Below are 26,269 nucleotides of genomic sequence, written 5' to 3'. Positions count from 1 at the left end.
CGCATCACTTCGGATGCCTCAATTTATGCCAACCTCAATTTCATTAAACATCTCAGTCATTTCACTTAACAAGAAAATAAGAAGTTCTGGCATCATCCTCTAATTTATGTGCTAAAACGCCAAAATGTCAATTTTTTCCTTTCCTAATTGGGTTAGATCTCCACATTTTTATCTAAGACAAATTCGAAAACATGATTTCAGTTCTTTGGATAGACACAAATAAAAATTCAATTGATCGTAACAATAATAATCAGAGTTTGTTTAACATCAACAATAAAAGAAGATGGTATCGATAATCTGTAATTCGTCTTTGGAAAAACAAACATAGCTACAGACTTTCAAAATTAAATACCACTATAAGGCCTATCCTCATTATACCAAACCATTAGTCAATATTTCGTTACATGTATAGCATTATACCTTTTGTGTAAAGATGGCATTGTTACACGTGATACACTGGAATACCACATTGGAAACATATTTTGCAATAAATAATTATGCCAACTATATACATGAAGAGAAAAAAAGAACGAAAAACCCACATGTAATGGTTCAATTCTATAAATTTTTTTCTTTCGCCTTTTTTGGCCACAATAGTTCTCTAACTATTGGATAGTTCTCAAGTGCACATAATTGACATTATTACATCGTAGACCAAAATGCTCACAATAATAATATCATTCGGAAAGATGAAAAAAAAGGTTGCAATTGAGTCAGATTTAATTAGAGTTAAATATTGTTTTTATTTTAATTTTTATGGTCAAAATGGTGAAATTTTTGTTTGGTAAAAAAACATGCATGACGTTGTTGACGATTATGATTATAAATTACACGTGCATATCATTACACTAAGACTATTTTTTGGTTGGCGAATTTTTTTATACTACTATAACAAAGACTTTTGTAGTACAATGATTAGTCATAAAATATAAAAATTTCTTATAAATAAAAAATTGAACATCAACTTATTGATCGCCATGGTGTGACCACGATATTTCCTCATGAAAAAATAAATAAGTACATATAAAATATCATAAGGAAAAAAGAAATTAAGAAGCATGTCACATAATTCGTATATATATAACTTGAAGTAGGTAGTGGTGTTCTCTATTCCTCCCACTTTATTTTTTTTACTTTTACTCCCTCAAAAGCCAACCTTTTAAAAGCGAAAATGGCATATATCTTTTTAAGCTGCAAAAAAAAACTTTATTCCTTCTCTCCCACAATAAAACACCAACTAGTAACCAAGATAGTGACTCCTTTTCATTTCACACCTCCTTTTGAGACCACACATGCCCCCTTTGTGATAAAGAGCTAGGTGCATGGATCGGAGAGCTTACGAGTAGCGCGAGACATAATGATTTAATTCACTAAGTCAAGATTTGATAATTGTTTTGTTTTAGAATTTATGTACAATTATATCTTTATTCTTAAAATATATTGTAACTACCTAACAATTAAGTTTATCTAATTTTTGCAACTATAAATTTTGATAAGGATAGCCAAAAAATCGATGTACGTGGCATAATCATCATTAAATGAAATGACGCACTATGTCGGATCCTTTTCACCTTAATTTTCTGCTATCAATAGACATTAATTGTGATTTACCGTCAAATAATCAGTAATTTAATGTCAAAAAATCCAAATAAAACAGTTACTTATTCATCACTTTCACGTATAAGAATTGTCATTTCTTTGAGGAATAGCTCGAATAAAATTTAATTATTTATTTTATTGCAGGTATTAAAACGAGAGATGACAAAACAATTGGTAGAGCTTGAAATGGAAGTCGACAAATAACATATTGGTAATTTAGTTGATATCTATAATTACAAATAGCTTGTAGATATTAGTATATTGATATCCCTAGATATTATTATGAAGATCTGATTTCCACAAATCACAATGTCACATCTTTGCATTAAGTGATTTGGATTTGGAATCACCGTGAATTGGTGTAGAGAAAATTTATATTAATAAATGTAGATTACAATGGAGGATATTTGTAGAAAAGATTAAATCAAATACTTAAACGATTAATCAATTTCTCACGGTAACTCTCTACTCAATAAATATTCTACATAAATTCCATACAATAACTGAATCTCCATTTAATTTAAAGCAATAACTTGACTAAGAGAAACTTTGTATAGCTCTATATCTACGTTATACAAACCTTTCTCAAAACTTACACTAGTCAATAAATTCCCTAAGAAAACGATTTTTTGTAGCAATGTCTTTCAATAAGAATTGTTATTATGCAGCTATTTTGTTTTTATTTGCTACATCAAGTTATCATGTAGCATCATCTTTGTCTGAGGAAAGCATGTCTATAAAACATGAGAAATGGATTGCTGAACATGGATTCTCCTATGAAAATGAGAAAGTAAAGGAAGCAAGGTATCAAATATTTAAAGATAATGTGCAACATATTGAAAGGCATAATCAAGAAGGTAAAAACACACGTACAAGCTTGGGATAAATAAATTTGCAGATCTTATGAATGAAGAGTTTTTGGCTAAGTATGCAAGAAGTTTCGTGCCATCATTTAAGGTACCATCGAATCAATCATCTTCTTAATACAGAGATATGAAAGATGTACCACCTAGTATTGATTGGAGAGATCACAATGCTGTCACAGCGTAAAGTTTCAAAGAGAATGTGGTTAGCTCTCTAACTCTACCATCTATTGTTTATAACAACAGTATAATTGGAATTCTTTTTGGTTATATATATTTTCAAAATTTAAGAGAATATTTTATTTATTTTTCTTCTTATTTTATTATCTGTAGTAATTTACAAAAGAAAACTAGATAAAATCACACAACGAAAATAAAATGTTTTATATTTAATGGGACGGATGAAGTATTTTTTAAATATTTTGCAGTAGACATAAATTTCAATAGTCATGTTAATTTTTTCATAGGAGGGTTTTTCCTTCATTTCACTCTAATTGGTGCGGTAACAGTTGAGACTTTTTAATTCGTTTCTTACATATAGGTCATTTCCTTAAAGATGATTTGTACACATTTAGCTATGAGCTCAAAACCCAAACAATTATTTTAAACAAAATAAATAATCAATGAGTTAATGGATATATCACATAATTCCCATGTACAGGAAGTTGTTGGGTATTCTCAACCGTTGCGGCCATAGAAGGTGCAGTAGCCATCCGAACAGGCAAGCTTACTCCATTATCAGAGCAACATATTTTAGACTGCAACTATGAGCATGCAGGTTGTAAGGGAGGAACTATCGATCATGCTTTAGCGTTTGTTGTAAAAAACGGGGGTCTTGCATCTGAAACCGACTATCCTTACACTGCAATTCAAGGAGTGTGTGTGCGGATAACATACCATCATCTCCTTCCTCAAAGATTAGTGGCTATGGTTCTATCCCCTAATAACGAGGCGGCATTGTTAGCGGCAGTAGCTAACCAACCTGTCGCGGTTAATATCGACGCCAGTGTCTTCCAATTTTATCGGTCTGGGGTGTATACTGGGGAATGTGGAACTACAGTAAATCATGGAGTTGCAGTGGTTGGTTATGGCGAAAGTGAAGATGGAGTAAAGTATTGGTTAATCAAGAATTCATGGGGTCCGCAATTTGGAGAGGGTGGATATTTCAAACTGCAGAGAAATGTAGGCACCAAAGAGGGCATGTGTGGTATTGCTATGTTTGGTTTTTATGCTATTGTATGATTCTTCTACATTTAAGAACGTATATTGCATTTTATCGGTCTAGGGTGTATACTGGGGAATGTGGAACTGTTGTAAATCGTGGAGTTGAGTGGTTGGCTATGGCAAAAGTGAAGATGGAGTAAAGTATTAGTTAATTAAGAATTCATGGGGATCAGAATTTGGAGAGAATGGATATTTCAAATGCAGAGAAATGTAGGCACTAAAGAGGGCATGTATGGTACAACAATGTTTGATTTTTATACCATTGTATGATTCTTCTACAAACCCGTGATAGGGTTGGTGACTTGGTGTTATGGTTATAAAAACGTATAATTATTTTCTATATTTACGGCATTTTAAATTAGTTTTATTTGACGAATCGAATTGGTAAAAGATAATTTTATACCTCTGCCAAAGGAAACACGATATCCTAAATTTCAGTTTAGTTGATAATTCAAGTCTTAATTTATTTGAAACTTAATCAGTACTTAATTACGTAGTTGTGATTTTGTTGTGATTTAACAATTAATTAATACTATAATCTATCATATCTAATGGGAACGGTATGACTCAATTTTGTAAGAAATAAAATTTACATAAGTAGAAAATATCCAGCTAGCCATACTAGTTCCAAACGTAACAAAATTTGACTACTATTCAATAAATTACGTACTCGCAATATAAAGGATTTAAAATAAACGGTAAGATCACTAGACGGCTATGCAATTATCTAGATACCTCAAAAGTTAATAATCGGAAAAAACATGGTGCTTTGAAAATATATGTCGCGACAATACGTGCTAAAAGCACAAGTGTTCTATAAATTACAAGAATACTTTTCGATAAATTCCAAGAAGCCTCTCTCGCTCTGCCTCTGATCACACACATTTTTCCTACACAGATTTTACCAATTGTTTAAGATCAATATGGTTCATACTATATTTAAATGTGTTATTTGTAATTTAGTTAATATCTTTTTTGACTATTGTTACGAGTAGCTTTATGGAGATGGATATTAGTGTGGCTATAAATATATATTAGTACTGTTAAAAATGAAGATTAATTTCCACAAATCACAATGCCTCTAACTAAATTAGCTAATTCAGCCCACCTCTCTCGTTTCAATAATTTCTTATATCATGCTAATTTCTTAACAAAAAGTTTCGTAATTGTTAATTTTAATTCATGACAAAACACATATTCTAGTAATTTTTTATTTACATAAAACGGCATATATCATATACCATGTTCCACTATTTTTCATTCTCAACTCTTTTATTCATCAAATTTGTGACTTGTCTCTTTTCTCTTCTCCTTTGTTTTCTTTGTAATAAATTTTACTTATATGCATAACTGTTTATCTTGTTCAAAACTATTCACTTACTTCACATTAGTATTTACTACCGCTTAAAATGGAGTATTATTTTGTTATAAAAGGAGTACTGATTAAAATTCACCGATTTCTGTTTCTATGTAGTACTAGGTTTAAAATATATTGTAAATAACCCAACTATAAACTTTATCTAATTTTGTAACTGTAAATAATGATTCTGATCAATACTCGTCGTGCTAATATGGATAACCAAAAAATCGATGTGGGCATAATCGGTAATAAATGGAATGGCGCACTATGTAGGATCCCTTTTCACCGTAAATTTTCTGCTATCAATATTGGTATATAATAGTTGCGGAATTAGATGAAGATAAAATCAAACTAAATAATTTATACTCTAAATAAAATTATTACGTTTACTTATATGGAGTAATGCTTAAAAATCGCTTTCATTCACTTATAAGAATCGTCATATCTTCGAGGAATAGCTTGTACAAAATTTTATTTATTTTGTAAGAGCTGGAAGTGGAGGTCGATAAAGGATATGTTCGTAAATGGAACATATTTTGTGGCATGAGGATACGTAAATGGCTATTTTTTGTAAACTTGATATACCTATTTATTTTTTCTTTTACTTTCTATTTTTCGCTGTTGAAATTGAAACATAAAATGTAAGTAGTTAGCATTTTATTAATTACTAGTTAAAGTTTGTAATTCCATTTAATTAGTTAGTCTTTAGCACTTTTTTTCTAGCCTACACAAGGCATTTTTTGTAATTTGTAGACAACTATTACTAAAATTTAGTAGTCAATAATAAAATTGTCCTCTTTTCTCTCCTCTCTCGTAATCGACGGTTTTTCCTCTTCTATGGCAGATTTCTCCACATCCTTCCATCGATTTTCTGTATTTTGATTCTCCATTTTTAACATTTACCTTTATCTTTATTCCACTTTTTGAATCATGTAAGTGCACTAGTTGAATCAACCCCATTACTATAATTTAATTTCTAGGAAGTAAACCTACAGAGTGATTATGATTTCCTGACAAGATATACTCCATTTCTGTACTTGAAGATGATATATTGACCATAGTGTAACCAAAGATATGGGATCACTTTATCAAAAAAATATATTGGAATCACGGTAATAAATGTGGGTGACAAGGTTTAAAACAAATTCCCATGATTTAAGGGAAGATAATTATAGTAAAATATTAAACTGGATACCAATTACACTGATTAAGCTATTTCCATAATTTATATGTTTACAAAAAACTGATACTCCACTTAACAATCACAAACTATTCAAATTATATGTTACTCCATAAAGTGAATGCAAGTTAAAAGTAAAACAGTAGTAAATGGTTTGTACACGCTCGATCATTTTAAGTAGGAAGTTCATGTTAAAAGTTAATTGAACATATTATGAGATTTAAAAATATATATAGTACTATTATTTAGATTTAAATGTGATACATGAGCTCATGGTAACTCTACGCAATTAATGTCCTACATAAATTTTATATAAAAACCGAATCCACATTTAATTTAAAACGATAACTGAGTAAGAGGAACATTGTATATCTATATACGCCATACAAACCCTTCTCAAAACATCACACTAGTCAATAAATCCCTCTAAGATAACAACTATTCTAGTAATGTCTTCCAATAAAAATTGCTATGTAGTTGTTTTGTTTATTTTTGCTACATCATGTTATCATGTAGCATCATCATTATCCTATAGTGAGGAAAGCATGTCCATAAAACATGAGGCATGGATGGCTAAACATGGATTCTCCTACGAGAATGAGAAAGTAAAGCAAACAAGGTATCAAATATTTAAAGATAATTTGCAGCATATTGAGAGGCATAATCAAGAAGGTAACCACACATACAAGCTTGAGATAAATAAATTTGCAGATCTGACGAATGAAGAGTTTTTGGCTAAGTATGCAAGGACGTGCCATTATTCAAGACGCTATCTTCGAATCAATCATCGTTTGAGTACAAAGATATGAAAGATGTACCACCTAATCTTGATTGGAGAGATCACAATGATGTCACACCTGTAAAGGCTCAAGGAGGATCATGTGGTTTGCTATCTAATTAACTCTACGATCTATTGTCTATAACAACAGTTCAATATATTTTAATATTTGAACCATATCCCATAAGCTAAGATAACTGGTTTTGAATGTATCCCTAATAATGATGAGGCAGCATTATTAGCGGCAGTAGCTAACCAACCCGTCTCGGTTAATATTGACGCTAGTGTCTTCCAATTTTATCACTCTGGGGTTTATACAGGGCAATGTGGAACTAATGTAAATCATTCCGTTGCAGTAGTTGGTTATGGCGAAAGTAAAGATGGAGTTAAGTATTGGTTAATTAAGAATTCATGGGGACCGGAATTCGGAGATGATGGATATTTCAAACTACAGAGAGATGTAGGTACTAAAGAGGGCATGTGCGGTATTGCAATATCTGGTTGTTATGCAACTGCATAATTTTTCTACACTTAACTGGTGTTAGGGTTTACAAGATTGTATAATTATTTTCTATATTTATGGCATTTTTTATCATTTATAATAATAATAATAATAATATTTGTATCCACTTAATATGTTTTGATGATTAATAATAATAATAATAATAATAATAATAACAAAGCATAAGATCAGAATATTTAATTCAATAACAATGCACTGTAGAGAAAAAATTCTCTAGTCTAGACATACCAAGATGGAATGATAATGTGGTGTGTCCCATCTATAATATATTGACAAATGGAAATTTACATAGCTCCATTTCCACTTGAAAATTACACCTCCACACATACTAATAGTCAAATTTTTTAATATGGTAATTATGAATATCCCAATATAACTTCCATAACCATATCACCAATGCAAAATATATTTACGCAATCTTTTTTTATTTACATCTCTTCTTTAAAACAATTAAAAAAATTCTTCATTTGCAATCAATAAATTTCAAAGGAATACCATTTTTTATGCACACATACATGTATATATGTTCGTTGGGGCATGTTAGGGTGCCACCACCCCTTAAAATAACACCGTACCACCATTCTTAGCCAATCATTTGTACATTTGGACGAATAATAAGCTGCCACGTGGCAAAAAAAAAATCTGAAAAAGACGGTCAAGCAATTTGTTGGTCTTTAACCAACAATATTTCTTGTCGAGCAATATCCGACACACTATACACAATCTATAGATTGCTGTGTAGTGTTTGTAATATTGATGTGTAGCGTTTATAATATTGCTGCATAAGTGGTGTCACGGTGTCATTTTAAGAGGGGTTGTCATTTTAACACAAACCTATGTTCGTTTATATGTATTCTTATTAATACCGGCTACATATTTATTTTAATTATTTATCTAAATGTTCTTTTATATCATTACATAATTATGTATAATCGAATGAACTAAAATTTAGTCTTCTTAATCAAATAAAATTATATTTTGATCATCTTATTATTATTAACTACCTTTATATTTTAATATGGCATATAAATAAAATACTTAAGCTATAAAATAGTGATAAATATATACAAGTAAAATATTTTTTTTTAAATAAAAAATTAAGTTATATGACAATATTTATTCTGTTCAATGCTATCAATTAAAGAAAAAATATTCCCGTGAAACGTGATTACACTCTATTATTTGTGTTCACATATATATACATTATATTTATAACATATATAATGAAATAACTTCATAGTTTACAATTGCAGCAATTATTTTTTCGGTTGATGGAAAGATAATGGGAGATTTAAATCATAACATTTAATGCGTATATATATTATATATGGGTGTATATATGGAGGAGAGTGTTATATTGCTAACTCAATGCTTAATTGCTAACTACAACTCAATAATAACTATTAGATATTCAAATTAAAGGCCTAGATCATTAACCACAAAATATCAATACGGTCAACAAAAAACGTCAATAAGGCTATAGGATTAATTCCAATAAAAATCAATAGGGGTATTAATGTCAAGTTAGTTATAACTAACTTTTAAAAGAAATCCAAAACTTTAAATTCATATAACATATATCAAATTAAAGATAATTTTATAAGGATTCCAACGATATACTACATGCATATGTTCCGACGTCAAAATTTGAAAAAAAAAATCTAAAATTTTCGTATTTTTCGTACACAGGCTAATGTCAATACAGCTAAGATAATATGTCAATATAAAGCATATATAATGTCAATCCTAAATTTGTGTTGACATTCTCAAAGCATTGTGTTGATATTTTCGAAACACTATATTGACATTTTCATCCAAAACCCTAATTTGGCGTTTTTTTTTTAATTTTTTTCGATTTAATTAATAAAAACGAAAATTACATGTGGCAAATTGTAGACCACACGTTTTTTAAAATCATGTGGCCTTAAATTAGTTGTAGTTAGCAATTAAATGATGAGTTAGCAATTGATCACTCCCCTGGTTATGCATAATATTATATATGGAATACTAATAATTTCCATATTAAAAAATTTGACAATTAACATGTGTTGAGGTGTAATTTTCAGCTGGAATATACTCCCTCCGTCCCAAGGTATTAGACCAACTTTTCCTTTTGGGATGTCCCAACATATTAGACTCATTTTCTTTTTTAGCAAAAAACATCTTTCTTATTTTATTCTCCACCTACTTTTTTCTCTCTTCTCTCCCCTACTTTTTCCCTCTCTCATACTTTACTCTCTCCACTTTAACTATTTAAATATCAATTCCTTAAATCATGTTCCCAAAAGAAGTGAGTCTAATACTCCGGGACGGAGGGAGTATTATAGATGGGACACACCACATCACCATTCTACCTTGGTATATCTAGACTAGAGAATTTTTTTCTCTGCACTATAGGGGCTACACCGCTACAGTGTTGTTATTTCATTACAACCACTGATTTTTCTAAAAATAAATGTGATGTACATTCAATGATTTGATTTTCTTGAGATTAGATAACAAAAGCAAGATCCCCATTTTTTTAACATACCAACATCAGCCGATTAAGATGTGGTACGCGATCAGGACATAAAGCTGAAAACATTATGTGTTAAAATAACTTGAAATTCGCTCGGTATTTGCAAATCGAGCTGAGAAGTCAATATGGCATACCATAAATATAAGGCTAAAGCCTAATAATTGAATAATTTATTGGTATTTAATTCGCACTACATCCGTGCAAGAATGGCTAGAAATTCGTACGATGACTAGAAATTCGCACAGTTAGCGATATTTAAGTCAACCAAACAGTTAAAGCCACAATTATATGAAAGCCTCACTTTGATTAATAGTACGAAATTACGGAATAAAAAGTTTCTACTACAGCAAACTAAACATAAACCCTAGATTAGTAAGAGCTTCTAACGCACCAAATATAAACCCTAAAGTTACTACTTAACATAAACAAGGAAATGGAGATAAAAGACCACCGGCGGCTGCGGGGGGCAGATCGAGACCGCCGGCAGCGCGTTACGGAAGCAAGATGGAAGATGGAGGTTAAACCCTAATATTCAGAAGAAAAAGTTAGGAGGAAAATATATCACGTTTAATCGTTTATATCACGTTTAATCGTGCTGAAAATCTAATGTTTCACATTTGAAAAGTAGTAGTACTTTATAGAAACCGAAAGTGAAGAAAATAAAGACCACCGAAAACATTATGTGTTAAAATAACTTGAAATTCGCACGGTATTTGCAAATCGAGCTGAAAAGTCAATCTGACATACCATAGATATAAGGCTAAACCCTAATAATTGAATAATTTATTGGTATTTAATTCGCACTACATCCGTGAAAGAATGGCTTGAAATTCACACGATGACTAGAAATTCGCACAATAACATAGGTATAAGGTTAAACTCATATTTGCTTTTGAGGAAAGATGGAGTCATGCGGTGGAAGAGAGGGAGAGGAGGTGGAAAAGGAAGAGGAAGAGAGCAATTGATTTTTCCATGGTATCGATTTGAAAGAGTGTGAGAAAAAGTGGAGGAGAAGCATTGCTTATAAAGGGTTGCGGCTGCTGCTGTTGCCGGGCCCCAACTATATTCATACGATCTTGTGTGTACGGATGCCATCTTCTGCACAAAACTAATGACACAAGAAGAATGTTTATTGTTATTACTGCGATTATATATGTTAATCAAATCCTCCTTTAAGTTAGCAATATTGGTGAAATCATACCAACTTAATCATTGGTGAAGCTCAATCATATCCAAATATTGTCACATGCCATGCCAAAGTACAAATTTACATAAAATCCATCATTTATAAAATTTTCCCATAAAACACTGCCCTATTCTAATTTGATGTACTCCTAGTATCTGTAAAAATAGAATATTATACGTATTATAGATAAATTTTAAAAATCGTGAAAATTTTGAGAAATAAGCCAAAAATCCTAAATACTCCTTTCGAATTGATTATGTAGGGTGGGTTTGAATCACAAGCTGGCACATTATATTTATTTTTATGTATTGATCAGTACGGAATTAAATAACTATAGTACACGTTGTTAGGTAGTTTGAGTTTAAAAATTACTGTATTTTTTAAGAATGTTTTGAGTTGACCAGGAACCAATACTAGATTACACCCCTGCAAAGATTTCATATTCAGAATACGTTATGTTGTTTTTGTGGTATATATTGATTATTTTAAGATTGTGAAGCCCCACAATTAATTGAGTATGGGTATAGGTGCCCACTGTAACAGCCCGTCTTTCTAGGGTACAATAAATGCGGCGACTGCTACCAAAACGGATTTAAAATAAGTAAACATAGGCTAGGGTTTCATTTAAAGAGTTTTGACCAAAGTATTTAAAGGAACTATCAGAGCAATAAGTCAACGGTTTAACCTAGAAGTTTTAAATAAGTAAAAGAAAGGCATCATGAATTACGATAAAAAATCTCAAGAGTTTGACATAGTTTCCAAGAAAAACCACAAGAAGTCTAAAGCTTCTAAACCGAAAGGAAAAAGTGCAAAATATCCAGATAATACTAAAGTGTATCAAAAATTCAGCGAAAACGACCAAGAGAAAGTGAAGCCATGTATGAAGACACGACTACACTCGAAGTTCAAAACATCCATCTTAATTAATTAATACGCTCAATACCCGCCACCGCTCGTCGCCATTCAACCTGCACATAAGGAAAACACATGCAGGGCTGAGTATTTTGAAATACTCAGTGAGCTCGTTACCAAAACATTTTATAAGTTATGCCACCCTTACCATAGTGAACTCAAGTTTTAAGCAGTTATAAAAGAATTTCACGAGTATCACAAAATAATTTCTTAGACTGGCCAATCAAACAACTCCCCAATTTCCTCATCATTTTCCACAATCTCATCATTTCCATAGTGCGACGAAAGTGTGGCCACACTTTTCGCCCACGAGACCGGCCGACTAGCAAGGACGGCTCCCGATCCCACCGTGTACACAGCCTGGTAGGGTTTGCGGCCCGTACTCAGACCCGAATTCGTTTATACATATCCATAGCCACTGTAGCCTAATGGAGCGTACTCACAAACTAGGCATCAGGCGCACAACATCATCAAAACAAACATAGGCATGGCATAACAGTTAAACCACCCTTATCTCTCCACTTTCATAAATTTGCAACATAAAAAAGTTTAAGAATAAAGCCCACCTCGACTGCTTAGATTTCAAGTATGTTCTTTCCTTTGTTATCTTGCTTCGCAACCGAGGTTTCACCTTTTAATCACATAGGCATATATCACAAATCAGATTCAGTACAAACTCCTAAATCATGCATGTCTCAACGCTTTTCCCTTTCCCATCGATTTATCTTAACGTCATCAATCAAGGCCATGTTCATCACATAAGTTCCATTCGCATCTCAACTCTAGATCTAACATCAACATATGTCACAAAAGAGTATTTTGCCAACATACACACAACACACACACACAACGCGCACACACACTCGCCACACCCACACGCGCACACGCCACACACATGCATACATATTTCCATATCCCCTTTATCCCAATTTCACTCAACAAGATGCATGAGGGTTCAAGAATACCGATTAATCGGTTAGAAAGAAGAGGAATCGAGTAGAAAGAAGAAGATTAATATGAGAATACCTTTTTGAGAATAACGAACGGTAGAAACGAAGTAAAGACTTGGTTCTTCAAAAATCTTGAGGCTCAAACTCTAATTCTTCTTAAAGGATGAAGGATTATTGGAGTAAAGTAGAAGAAAATTGAGAGAGAGTGGAGAGAGGGAGGGGGCGAAAATTGTGATGGCTAGGGTTAGGGGTTTCTCTTATTTATAGTGCTCAATAAGATCTTTAGGTAAATAATATAGAATATTTGGTAAGATTTGGTTCTCCATAATTAATTAAAAACAAATATTGTGGAGTAGGGAGGAAGAAAAGATCTAGGGTTCAAGCATGGGGATTTTTGAAATATATGGCTTTTAATTAGCCAAGATTTTGTTTGTATATTTTACGGAGTAGAATAAAATATCACGGAGCAAAATAAAATAAAAATCTCCCCCATTGGCCAAGAAATAGGCGTGTAGTATAGGGTTTAAATAAGGAATGGATTTTTATTATTAACTAGAATAGGATATGGCAAGATCTTCTTGAGGTATGGTAAGATTTGCTAGAATATTTAATTTTTGGTATGGAAGGAAATCAATAAGGGATCAATTAAACAATAAAATAATTCTTCCTTCCCAAGAATAGGCGATTTTCAAAAATCACCTAAAAAAAAGAGGGTTCGATTTTTCTTATTAGGAAATAGAGAATAATTGGATTTTGGATTTAATTTGGATAAATATCCCAAGAATTAAATTAAATCCGGAAAAATGGGATTTTCTCCACCAAGGCTATGATTTTTCGAAAATTCCAAGGAAAAGGTTATGGAATAGTATCCTAAAAATCTCACTCACCTTTAAACAATTAAATCATCACATAATTTCACCTTGAATTCAAATATTCGCATGCCACGTCATATAATCAACAAATTTGACTTTTCAAACTTCCAACGCAACCCTAAACCCGACTCGGTCATAACTTCGTTCCTCAATTAATTCACGTCTCCTAAGTCATAAATTAGGAAATTAAATTTTTGGCTCTAAAATTAGGGTTCGAAAAAGTGGGGTGTTACACCCACGGTTCCGGTTTGAAAATTGCCAAACCAGAACGAACCGCGAGAGTGTTTCGCGGTTACGGTTTCGGTTCCAAAACCGCCGGTTTTGGTTTTCGGTTCCAAATCGGGTTTTTTTTACGGTTTTTCACGTCTGAACTTCAGTTTTTTGCGGTTCTGGTATCTATAATTTGTTAGGAAATCTAATTTCATAAAATGACCCAATACATATTTCATATATATATATATGAATTATAGTGGAGTATGTGCCAATTAACAAGAAGACATCTACAATTTGTTAGGAAATCTAATTAAATCATTTGGCATGAGTTCCAATATCAAGGCATAAAAGTAAGATGATGTTAAATGGAGTACAAAATTAATGTATACATATTATGCATGCATAACCTGACATTCTATGCCAACTAGATGTCTCGGAGTAGTACCATTTAATTATGTCAAACATATTTTTTTTTAAATGTAGAGAATAAAGGGATATTTGAAATTTATTAATATGCAAGAATTTATTCTATAGCTGCCAATGTCATCATTAATACTCTGCAGCGTGCAAGACTACCTCTTGTAGATTTAGTATGTCGACATTAATTTGATGTGGCCAACATTATGTGATTACCAATGAATTGTGATTAAGGGTTCGGAGGTTTCATACTTTCAAAGTTGGTGAATATTCATTTTATAAATGACTTTAATGGTACGGTGGATTTGGTTAAACAAGCTGCCACATTATATATTTATTTTGATTTGATTTGATTTTGTGCGCAGAGAATTAACATTGTACTACTACAAGTTGGTAAACACTTTGGGTTTAAAAAGATATTGAGTTGACTAGTACAAGTTACACCCATGCAAATATATTGTCGTTTTAATGTCTGTTGTATTACATGTACAGTTTGATTATTTCAAGATTGTGTTGCTCCACAAATTTATTGAATATGGATATGATGTATAAAATCACTGGGTATGAGTTCCAATGATATCCATGCATAACTATGGATATGGTGTATAAATCATTAGGTAGTTTGGGTTTAAAAATTATTCTTTAAGAATGTTTTGAGTTGTTGACCAAGAACCAATTACTGACTTACAGTACCATGCAAAGATTTCATATTAAGAATACTTTATGTCGTTTTTATGGTTCATTTTGATTATTTTAAGATCACAATTAATTCAGTATGGGTATGTATTTATTGTTCGTGCCAGATTTTTTTGCTTTTCATTATTTTGAATTATTAACTCCACAAACACTTATTGATCGCAGTTTTGGCAACTGCCTTAACTTAATTGCACCAAACTTCAATGAAAAATAGTTAATCAACTTTTACTAATTATATTTTGGTTTTTAATCCATTCTAATTTTCCTAAATTAAATTACTAAATTATTCATCTCTTAAAATACTATCATTAAAATAAAATCATTATCTATATATGCTATGCTTTTACACTTTTTCCTAAATGTTAAAAAATCTATGGTGAAATTATCGAAGCCCCAATAGAGTTTACTCTTATAGTGGATTCATTATCAAAGACCCCAATTCGATAGGGTAAGAAAATTGGTAAATCCTATTGATTGATTCAGTTTGACTTGACTCTAAATACACTAAAAAAATTAGTGGAAAAAGTTATTGGATCATTACATGAAATATAATTTCATAAAATGACCCAATGCATATTTCATTATATATACGAAATATGAATTATAGTGGAGTATGTGCGAATTAACAAGACTGACATCTATAATTTGTTAGGAAATCTAATTAAATCATTGGGCATGAGTTCCAATATCAAGGCATAAAAGTAAGATGATGTTTAATGGAGTACAAAATTAATGTATACATATCATTGCATAACCTGACATTCTATGCCAACTACCTGTCTCGGAGTAGTACCATTTAATTATGTCAAACACATTTTTTTTTAAAAAAATTACAGAAGAAAAGGATATTTGAAATTTATTAATCTGCAAGAATTTATTCTATAGGCTATAGTTGCCAATGTCATTATTAATTCTCTGCAGCGTGCAAGACTACCTCCTGTAGATTTAGTATGTCTACATTAATTTGATGTGGCCAACATTATGTGATAACCAATGAATTGTGATTAAGGGTTCGGAGGTTTCATACTTTCAAAGTTGGTGAATATTCATATTGTAAACGACTTTAATTGTACGGTGGATTTGGTTAAACAAGCTGCCACATTATATATTTATTTTGATTTGATTTGATTTCGTGCTCAGGGAATTAACATTGTACTACTACAAATTGGTAAACACTTTGGGTTTAAAAAGATATTTTGTTGACTAGTACAAGTTACACCCATGCAAATATTTATGTTGTCGTTTTAATGTATGTTGTATTACATGTACAGTTTGATTATTTCAAGATTGTGCGGCCCCGCAAATTTATTGAATATGGATACAGTGTATAAATCATTGGGTAAGAGTTCCAATGATATCCATGCATAATACTAGTATTTCAAAATATTCCATACAAATACTAGTATTTCAAAATATTACATATACGTTAATTACTCAAAATGCTTGCATTGGAACTTTAATATACCATCTAATTTCTTCAGCCTACCGCAAGATGGATGACTTGTCGAATTCAGCGCAATGCATCTCATATACTCCTTCCACGTGTCATTAATAAATGTGTTGTACTATATTTCAAAGCCTACTTGTTGTGGTAAAAAAATCACATGCGAATATCTCTTTAATTGATGGAGTAATTCAAGTCTTAGTTTAATCAAAATTTAATTAGTTATGTTAATTTCAGAAATGTTATTAAACTATGATATTGATATAGATATATTAAATTAATTAGTAATCAAACTTTAGTTTATTTCAAAATAAACACGGAGTATAAACTTTATTCTATCATTGTAGGTTTAATTTAATGACGCCCCAGCCGATTAAGATGTGATACGCGATCAGGACATAAAGCCGAAAACATTATGTGTTAAAATAACTTGAAATTCGTACGGTATTTGCAAATCGAGCTGAGAAGTCAATCTGACATACCATAAATATAAGGCTAAACCTAACAATTGAATAATTTATTGGTATTTAATACGCACTACATCTGTGAAAGAATGGCTTGAAATTCGCACGATGACTAGAAATTCGCACAGTAACATAGGTATAAGGTTAAACTCATATTTGCTTTTGAGGCATGCCGCGAAATCCATCAATCTCGTTTGGAGATATTGGGCAGTGAAATATTTTATTACGAAAGGTTGGCATCTTAAGAAATGGAGTCATATCCATACTTTTTCCATATATAGTAATTTTTTTCTCTTTCCGTGGAGTAATGTATTGCTTCCGCCGCCGCGACCTAAGTGCCCTCCGAGCCCATCTGCTCTGCCTCCATCCTTCATCTTGCTTCCACTGCCACCACCCTCAGACGCATGCCCCTTGGAGATTGGGGCATGCGTTGAGTGGCCGACCCACCTTGGGTTTGGCCACTGGGCGGCCCATGACTGTTGTGCAGTCGTGGACGCCCTAGGTGACTCTGAGGTGGCAGCCTTGTGTCTCTGCAAGGCCATAAAGCTTGAGGCGCTTAGCTTATGTGCCAATTGCCGAGCACATAGCACTTGGTTGTGGCGTGTTTCTTCCGCCGGCAGTACTCGTTTGCCTCCCGTAGCCGTCTGTAGTGCTTACTGGCGGTGTTCGATTGACCCCCCATAGCTGCCGATGGTGTGTTTATCTTGCCTATTTACTATTTAGGGTACTGTAGAAGCTATCTTATTATTAGGCCATGTTAGAGTTTATGTTTGCTTGTATTGTAGTAACTTGTGTAATTTTCGTATGAATTAAAGTGGGGTTTTGTCTTTAATTGTTTCGTTATAAATTTTACTTTAATTATCTCTAGATGTCTATATCTGCTTATCAATTTTGTCTTTAATTGTTTCATTAGAGTTTATGTTTGCTTGTATTGTAGTAACTTATTGTGTAATTTTTGTATGAATTAAAGTGGAGTTTTGTCTTTAATTGTTTCGTTATAAATTTTACTTTAATTATCGCTAGATGTCTATATCTGCTTATCAATTTTTAATTCTCGCTCTGCACTTTGTAATTTGTCTTCGACTAATTAATAGAATTAGCAATTCCATTTGAGAAAATCAAAGCATATATGGATTTCAATTAATGATCTTTCACTGTAAATTCATAACCTACTAATACAAGCAACATGGATTAAACTCATAGTAGGGATTAAAATTGGGTGTCTAATCAATCTCGGAAGATGAACGTTGTTTCGATTTAGAAGTTAGGTATTCAAAGCATCCACAATAGTGGACTAGCACGCGGACTAGTAGTCCGCGCGCTAGTCCCCTATTGTGACCGGCTGGGGTTGATGGACTAGCGCGACGGACGACCTCTCGTCCGTCGGATATGGCGCTAGTCCGCTATTGTGGGCTCCAACGGACTAGTGAATGGACTAGCGATTTTTTTTTCTTTTTTTTTTTCAAAACTCTATATATACGACTCGTTGCAATTTATTTTCATTTGCATCACTTGTATTAACAAGTTTCTCTCTCTACTCTCATTTCTATTCAAGATAAATGGAGCACGACAACGACTCTCCAGCCACGAGCGAATCGCAAACCCCGACATTTCTATTTTTGTTTATTATGTATAATTTTTTTTTTAATTATGTATATGTTTTTTTGTTTAACTTTAACTACAACTGACATGCTTGGTATGATGAAATGGAATGAGGGTGGAATGGAATGGAGGTTGGAATGGAATGGCAATTTCCTTGGATTTCCTTTGCATTTTCATCCATTCACTCATTCATTCCATCACACCAAGCAAATGAATAGAATGGAAGTAGGAATCACATTCCGAATCACATTCCATTCCACCATTCCATTCTATCATACCAAGAAGCCCTTAAGTGATTCTGTTAATCAACTTAATGAGGACGGGCCCAATTTAATGCGATTAGGTTCACGTCAAAATTATCGAATTTCTCATCAAGCTTTGAAATGGAAAGAATGAATTTAAATCTTTGCTAAAGAAGAGTAACCAATTTGGATGGAACGTTCACAAATCACAAAAGCTAAGAGCATCTCCAACCATTCCACTAAACTCAAATCCATTTTAGTGTAAATCTCACACTAAATATTGATTTTACTCCAACCATTTACACTAAACTCAAACTTAAAAGAATATTCTCTATATTATGCTTTTTTTACTCACAAAATTTGAGAATTTTTTAAGTTTTGGTTTAGTGTAAACCTAAATATAGGTATTTTTTTCTCAAAAACCAAAAATAGGATTGGTTTTTGAATACTATTGGAGCTAAATACTTATCCTATTTTAAGTTTTAGTGTACCCTTGGAGATGGTATAAGAAGAACATGATTATAGAAAATATCAATCAAATACTAATAATAGGCCAATAATTAAGGTATGCTGACAGAATAATAGGGTTTAGTATGGTTGATACTCATACCATGTAAACAAAGAGATGGAAATCAACATGAATTAGTTTAAAGGAAACTTGTATATCAATAGATCTATCCATGGACTGCATAATTACATTAACTTCCCATGATTTAAGAAAAGATTAAATCAAATAGTACTACTAATTACAAAAATTAGGGCCGAGTCAACGGTTTACAATTGTTATTTAAAAAGATTAATAGGCATACATATACTTAACAATTACAAACGATCAAAAAGTAATGCAAGTTAATTAATAGGTAAATATGATGTTAAAAATTAATTGAGGTTATTATGAAATTGAATATAGCATTAATTACATTTAAAAACGATTCATGTTTATGGTAACTCAACGTAATTGATACCCTAAATAAATTTATTAAAATAAACGAATCCACATTTAATTTTAAGTAAATAGTGACTATATATGAGGAACATTGTAATATTGTATAACTATATATACGCTATACAACCAACCTTTCTCACAACTAAACCTTTCTCAAAACAATTAATCTAGTCATGTCTTCCAATAAAAATGGTTATTATGCAGTTGTTATGTTTATTTTTGCTACATATTTTTATCATGCATCATCATCACTGTCTTATAGCGAGGAAAGCATGTCTATAAAACATGAGAAATGGATGGCTGAACATGGAGTCTCCTATGAGAATGAGGAAGTAAAGGTGGTAAGGTATCAGATATTTAAAGATAATGTGCAACACATTGAGAAGCATAATCAAGAAGGTAAACACTCGTACAAACTTGAGATAAATAAATTTGCAGATCTAACGAATGAAGAGTTCTTGGCTAAGTATGCAAGAAGTTCCAAGCCATTATTCAAGAGACAATCATCGAATCAATCATCTTTTGAATACAAAGATATGAAAGATATACCGCCTAGTCTCAACTGGAGAGATCACAATGCTGTTACAGCTGTAAAGTCTCAAGGAGGATGTGGTTAGCTCTCTAACTCTACGATCTATTGTTTATAACAACTGTACAATAGTATATTTTAATATATGTTGGGATAATTATGAGAACCTTAATTAGAATTCAATTACAATTTTAGTTACTGCACTGGAATTTACACTTGCAAATATAATTGGTGAAGTGCTCATAATTTTATTATTTTTATTTCAACAATATCCTTTATATGTGTGTCATGTGTTTGTGTTGGACAAAATCAACTAGTCAGCGCGTCCTCTTTGACCAACAGGGGTAAAAACAGTTATTTTCCATTAATATTTCTACATCCTTCCCATTAACATAACATTGGCATGTTTTTCTTTTTGATTGTATACAATTTTTAAACTAAAAACAACACTATATATATCTATTTTAGTATTTCTTTTCTTTAGTATTTATTTTCTTTACTGATAAAACTATATAAAATCACTTGCCGAAAATCAAATGTTTCACGGAGAAAGTATATTTTAAATATTTTGTAGTGTACATTATTTTCTTTAGTCATGTTGATTTTTTTTTCATCGGAGGTGTTTTCCTTCATTTCGGTCTTATTAGTGAACATTCAGTCTTTTTATACTTTCTTTTCATATAGCTCATTCCCTTAAGATGAAATTGCACACATTTAAATATAAGCTCAAAATCTGAACACTGAGTTAATGAATAGTATGTTACATTTGGACAGGAAGTTGTTGGGCATTCGCAGCTGTTGCATCCATAGAAGGCACAGTAGCCATCCGATCAGGCAAGCTAACTACATTATCAGAGCAACATATTTTGGACTGTAACTACGAGCATGCAGATTGTACGGGTGGAAGAATGAATCTTGCTTTTGAATTTGTTGTAAAAAACGGGGGTCTTGCATCTAGTGCCGACTATCCTTACACTGCAATTCAAGGAGTATGTGAGGAAAACAAACCATCATCTATTTTCCCCAAGATAACTGGCTATGAGTGTATCCCTAATAATGATGAGGCAGCATTGTTAGCAGCAGTAGCTAACCAACCTGTCGCGGTTCTTATGGACGGCAGTGTCTTCCAGTTTTATAGGTCTGGGGTTTGTTTATACAGGGGAGTGTGGAACTAATTTAAATCACGGAGTTGCTGTAGTTGGTTATGGAGAAAGTGAAGATGGAGTTAAGTATTGGTTGATCAAGAATTCATGGGGAGTGGAATTTGGAGAGAATGGATATTTCAGACTTCAGAGAAATGTAGGCGCCAAAGAGGGTATGTGTGGTATTGCAATGAACGGTTGTTATGCCATTGCATAATTGTTCTACACTTAACAGGTGTTAGGGTTTACAAGAACGTATAACTATTTTCTTTATGTAAGAGGTCTTCATCATTCGCAATAATAATCATATTATTTGTTCCCATTTAATATGTTTTGAATATTTGTTATATCATTATTATCCTGCTTGTCCATATAAGATGGTGACTATGAAATTATAACACTTTTTCTTATGTATTCCTGAGTTTCTTAAAAATAGAGGCTTTGGATGTTCCATATTTTAATGCAAAATTAGTTAAGTATGGGACTGAAAAAAAAATTAATTATAACAGTTTTAGCTAAGAACGAGACCAATTTATGCATGGTGTACCGTGAATCACAGTGAATTGATGATTAGAGAAAACTTATATTAACAAGTGAAAAGATAAATGTACATTGGATTACAAGCGGTTTAAATCAACTTATTAAGATTTAATGGGTGATAATTATAGGGCAAAAAAGGGGAAGATACTAATTACACTAATGGCGGCGGAAGAATAGGGCTTAAGTTAGTATGGCTTGTACCATATAAACAAAGATATGTGAATCACCGTGAATTGGAAGATATTAGGGCATATTAATATGGTTACTATGTGGTTTAATCGTTTACAGTACGTACGTTCTTGAAGGAATATATTGTATAATATACGAAAACAAAGATATGGGAATCACTTTGCCAAAAAAATGAAGATATTCGAATCACTGTGAATTGGTAATTAGAGAAAACTTAAATCAAAATGTAGTTTATAAGTTTAACTTTATTTTTTTCTCATAAAACGTATTTGAACCGTAAATCATTTTTCTATCAAGGTCGAGCATCATATCACATCGTATCAACAAAGTCGAGTAATTTACAACTACTCAAAAAGTTATATATTGCAACACATGAGAATCATTTTCACTTTAAGCGCATATATCACATCATCGTAGAATAAAATTAATAATTTCAATCACACTCAAAAGGAATTTCGTCACTTAAAAGTTAAAATGATGCTCTTAAGTTGAAAGCTCTTGAAAATACTTTAGTTCGAAAAGCCCACTTTGTTCGTTTAATTTTCTGAATCTGAATTCCTTACTTGGACTTCAATTTTATTTGCGGAGAAATCCCTTATTCCTTTTTACATGATCTGGCCCAAGTAAACAAATAAATAACCTCGGCCCAAATAATTAATTCTCCGCAGCCCAACAAAATAATTATCTCCTAGCTGCATTAATATATAATTACAATTAAATTAACTAGCTGCATTAATATATAATATCAAATTAATTAAAAATGTGTGAAAGAAACTAATGAACAATATTTCCAACACCTATTCCTATGGCTAAAAATTCCTCCACAACAGCAAGCGTCAAAATTCCCGGGCCCTCAGAACTGAAGTTTTGGGTCCCTGATTACGACATATATAGATTAGTTTATATACTCCTGTTAATTAATTGAAGTAATTAATTTCAGTGTAGATTAAAAAAAAAATAAAAAATTACTGGGCCACCGAAGTCAAGTCTCTAAGAAATGATGATTGGTCAAAGTAGACCACGTAAATTCTATTCCGGTGGTAGAAATTAGGAAATAATATTCAGATAAAATATAATAATTTTTATATTAATTAATGATATTTATATGATACTTGGATTTCTTTGTTTGTCTGGTCTTAAGAATATCGGTGAAATTTGTCATTAATCGGGCCGAATCTACTGCTCACACATGAGTATTGTTGGTAGTCTATATTTCTTGGCATGATTGACTTATATATTCATACCATCCACCTCAATATATACAAAAATGGAAACGAGACAAAAAAAAAAAAAAGAAGAAGATTATATGAATAAAACAAATTAATAAAATTTATAACCATGATCGGCCAGTCAGAACGACATGGCCCTTTATTTAGCCAATTTTCTATTGGAGTAATTTTTCAGTCCTAATCTTCTAAATTAGCTGGAAATTCAAGTTAATCCATGGGATTTACACTGACATCCCAAGTATTATGCGCATTTGTCACCATATCAATTTCTTTTACATACATTAACTCTAATTGACAATTATATTGTTTTTGCATTAAATATAATCACAAACCATGATAAATTAAATCAAATGTGACATGTGTGAGAATCACTGGATTAATATTATCTAATGGATAGGATTAATTCCATGATCTAACTTTAGGTGGATGAATAAATAGGATGGTCCACCCAAATTATGGACTGTGTGAATCTATACATCATACTTTATTTGTATATCTTAACTTATTGTTGGCTTTCCTTAATTTTTGGGATATTAATGAGGGGTACGGTATTAAGATTAAATTGATATCCATCTACCAAATTATTTACCGTTATGTTAAACGTAAATTAATTGATTACTAGCAGAAAATTCTTTCATCCCCAATAATCAATAAGATCTCTTACAATTAAAAGGACATTAGGAAAAGTAAGATTTCAAGATCTAGAAGATATATTTTTATTTTATTGTATAAAAATATATATAACCACGTCTGTGGTAGAAATCGCACTTTGATTATTATTTTCATTCTCACAATTGTAATCTCTTTCTTGCTTCTAATTCGTCGCTTTGCTCCCGTCTCATGTCATTGCAATTCTTTTTTCGTCTTCAATTATGTAATCTCCATTAAATTAAATCATTGAATCTACATCGAGAAGTCCCAATAAAAAAATAGAAAAATCAGTGGTTGAATTTTTGAAAGTCTTCTAACAATGTGAAGCAATTTTCGGATGTAATGAAGTAACGTCATTGGAGCCCCTACGGTGCATTGATATTGAATTAAATGTTCTGATCTTATGTTGTCTTACTACTTCGAGCATTTGGTAGTAATGGTCTGATCTTATTCTATATTACTGTATACCTATTTTGACCTTTTGTATAACATTTAATATTCTGATCTTTATGCTTAGTAATATGATCTTACGATTCATAACTATTTTGAGCATTTATAGCCATTTTCTCTAATGGATAAATTTTCTTCAAATACATTTAATCTATTGTTTTAATCATTTCTCAATGTTCTTTGTAAAGTATTTTGCGTCTAATGTATTTATTTTTTTATCTTTTCAGTTCATAATTTAGTTAAAAAAATTGTCCTTTCTATTATTAAAATAATTAAAATTTTCAAAATTTAAATAAATTATCTACTACCTCCGTCATTGAAAATGGAAATTTTTTGAAACGTCATGATTTTAATACTCCATCCGTCCCATAGAAATATGACATATTTCCTTTTTCATCCGTCCCATAGAAACAGTCCATGTCCATTTAAGGAAAAAAATTTCTCCTTTTTCATTTATCATTTATGGGTCCACAATCCACTACATAATTTCAACTATTTTTTCTCTTTCTCCCTTACTTTACCAATTATTCATTAAAATCCGTGCCGATCTCAAATTGTCTATTTCTATGGGACGGAGAGAGAATATAATTGATAAAGTAAGAGAGATGAAAAGAAAATTGGGTAAAGTAAGACGTGGGGTCCATGCCTAAAATAGAAATTTAAAAAGTTCTTATTTTTAAGAGATTTAAGTGCTGACAGTGTAGTTGGATCTGATTCACGTCCGGGTGTTTTTGAGGAGGTTCACACTCCAGAATTATTGAATGGTATACGTTGTTCTGGTTTACCAAATCATGAATTACATCTTAAGATTGGTACTCCTGTGATGTTATTGAGAAATATTGATCATGATTCTGGATTGTGCAACGGTACTAGATTGGTGATTACTAGACTTGGAAGTCATGTTTTGGAAGCAAAAGTGCTCTCTGGTCGTTCTGCAGGCCATTTAGTGTTGTTACCACGGTTGTCTCTCAGTTCTTCTGATTTAAAGTTGCCTTTTAAGTTTCAACGTCGACAATTTCCATTGATTGTGTCTTATGCAATGACAATTAATAAAAGTCAGGGACGGTCTTTATCTCATGTTGGTCTGCTTTTGAAAAATCCTGTGTTTACTCATGGGCAATTTTATGTTGCTATCTCAAGAGTTACAAGTCGCAGTGGGTTAAAAATATTAATAGTTGGAAGAGAAGAGGAGCATTCTGATGTTACCGACAATGTTGTATACAAAGAAGTATTTCGTAATGTATAATATATTTGTATCTATTTTGTCTTTGTTGATAATTAATGATTTTGTTAGAGTGATATCATTACTTTGGTGGTTATCCTTAACATTTACATATGTATCGATTGCTGTGTTTATTTATTTGGTTTCTATAGTGTTGAAAGCCATTTGTCATGGATATAATTCTGTGGAAATATATCATATCATTAAAGTATTTTGTTTGATTTTAGTATAAGTTGATTATTGCGTTTGTTGGTTATTTGTCTGATTCATAATTTAAATATAGATTTGTTGAAAGATATGGTACTGCTAAAGATTTTTTTAGAATTTG

General features: G+C 31.8%; 1 protein-coding gene and 2 pseudogenes across 1 annotated transcript; all 3 read left to right on the top strand.

The window, feature by feature from the left end:
• Positions 1-2,592: 2,592 nt before the first annotated feature.
• On the top strand, positions 2,593-3,704 carry LOC125210132 (annotated as a pseudogene).
• A 16,581-nt stretch (positions 3,705-20,285) lies between these two features.
• LOC125210131 (cysteine protease XCP1-like) lies at positions 20,286-20,606 on the top strand. Its single transcript, XM_048109707.1, has one exon. It carries the CDS (start codon positions 20,286-20,288, stop codon positions 20,604-20,606), a length of 321 nt encoding a protein of 106 aa, XP_047965664.1.
• An 820-nt stretch (positions 20,607-21,426) lies between these two features.
• LOC125210130 lies at positions 21,427-21,877 on the top strand (annotated as a pseudogene).
• Positions 21,878-26,269: the final 4,392 nt, after the last annotated feature.

The sequence above is a fragment of the Salvia hispanica genome, chromosome 3, assembly GCF_023119035.1.
Source record: "Salvia hispanica cultivar TCC Black 2014 chromosome 3, UniMelb_Shisp_WGS_1.0, whole genome shotgun sequence".
NCBI lineage: Eukaryota > Viridiplantae > Streptophyta > Magnoliopsida > Lamiales > Lamiaceae > Salvia > Salvia hispanica.
This window is presented reverse-complemented; position numbering and strand designations above follow the sequence as displayed.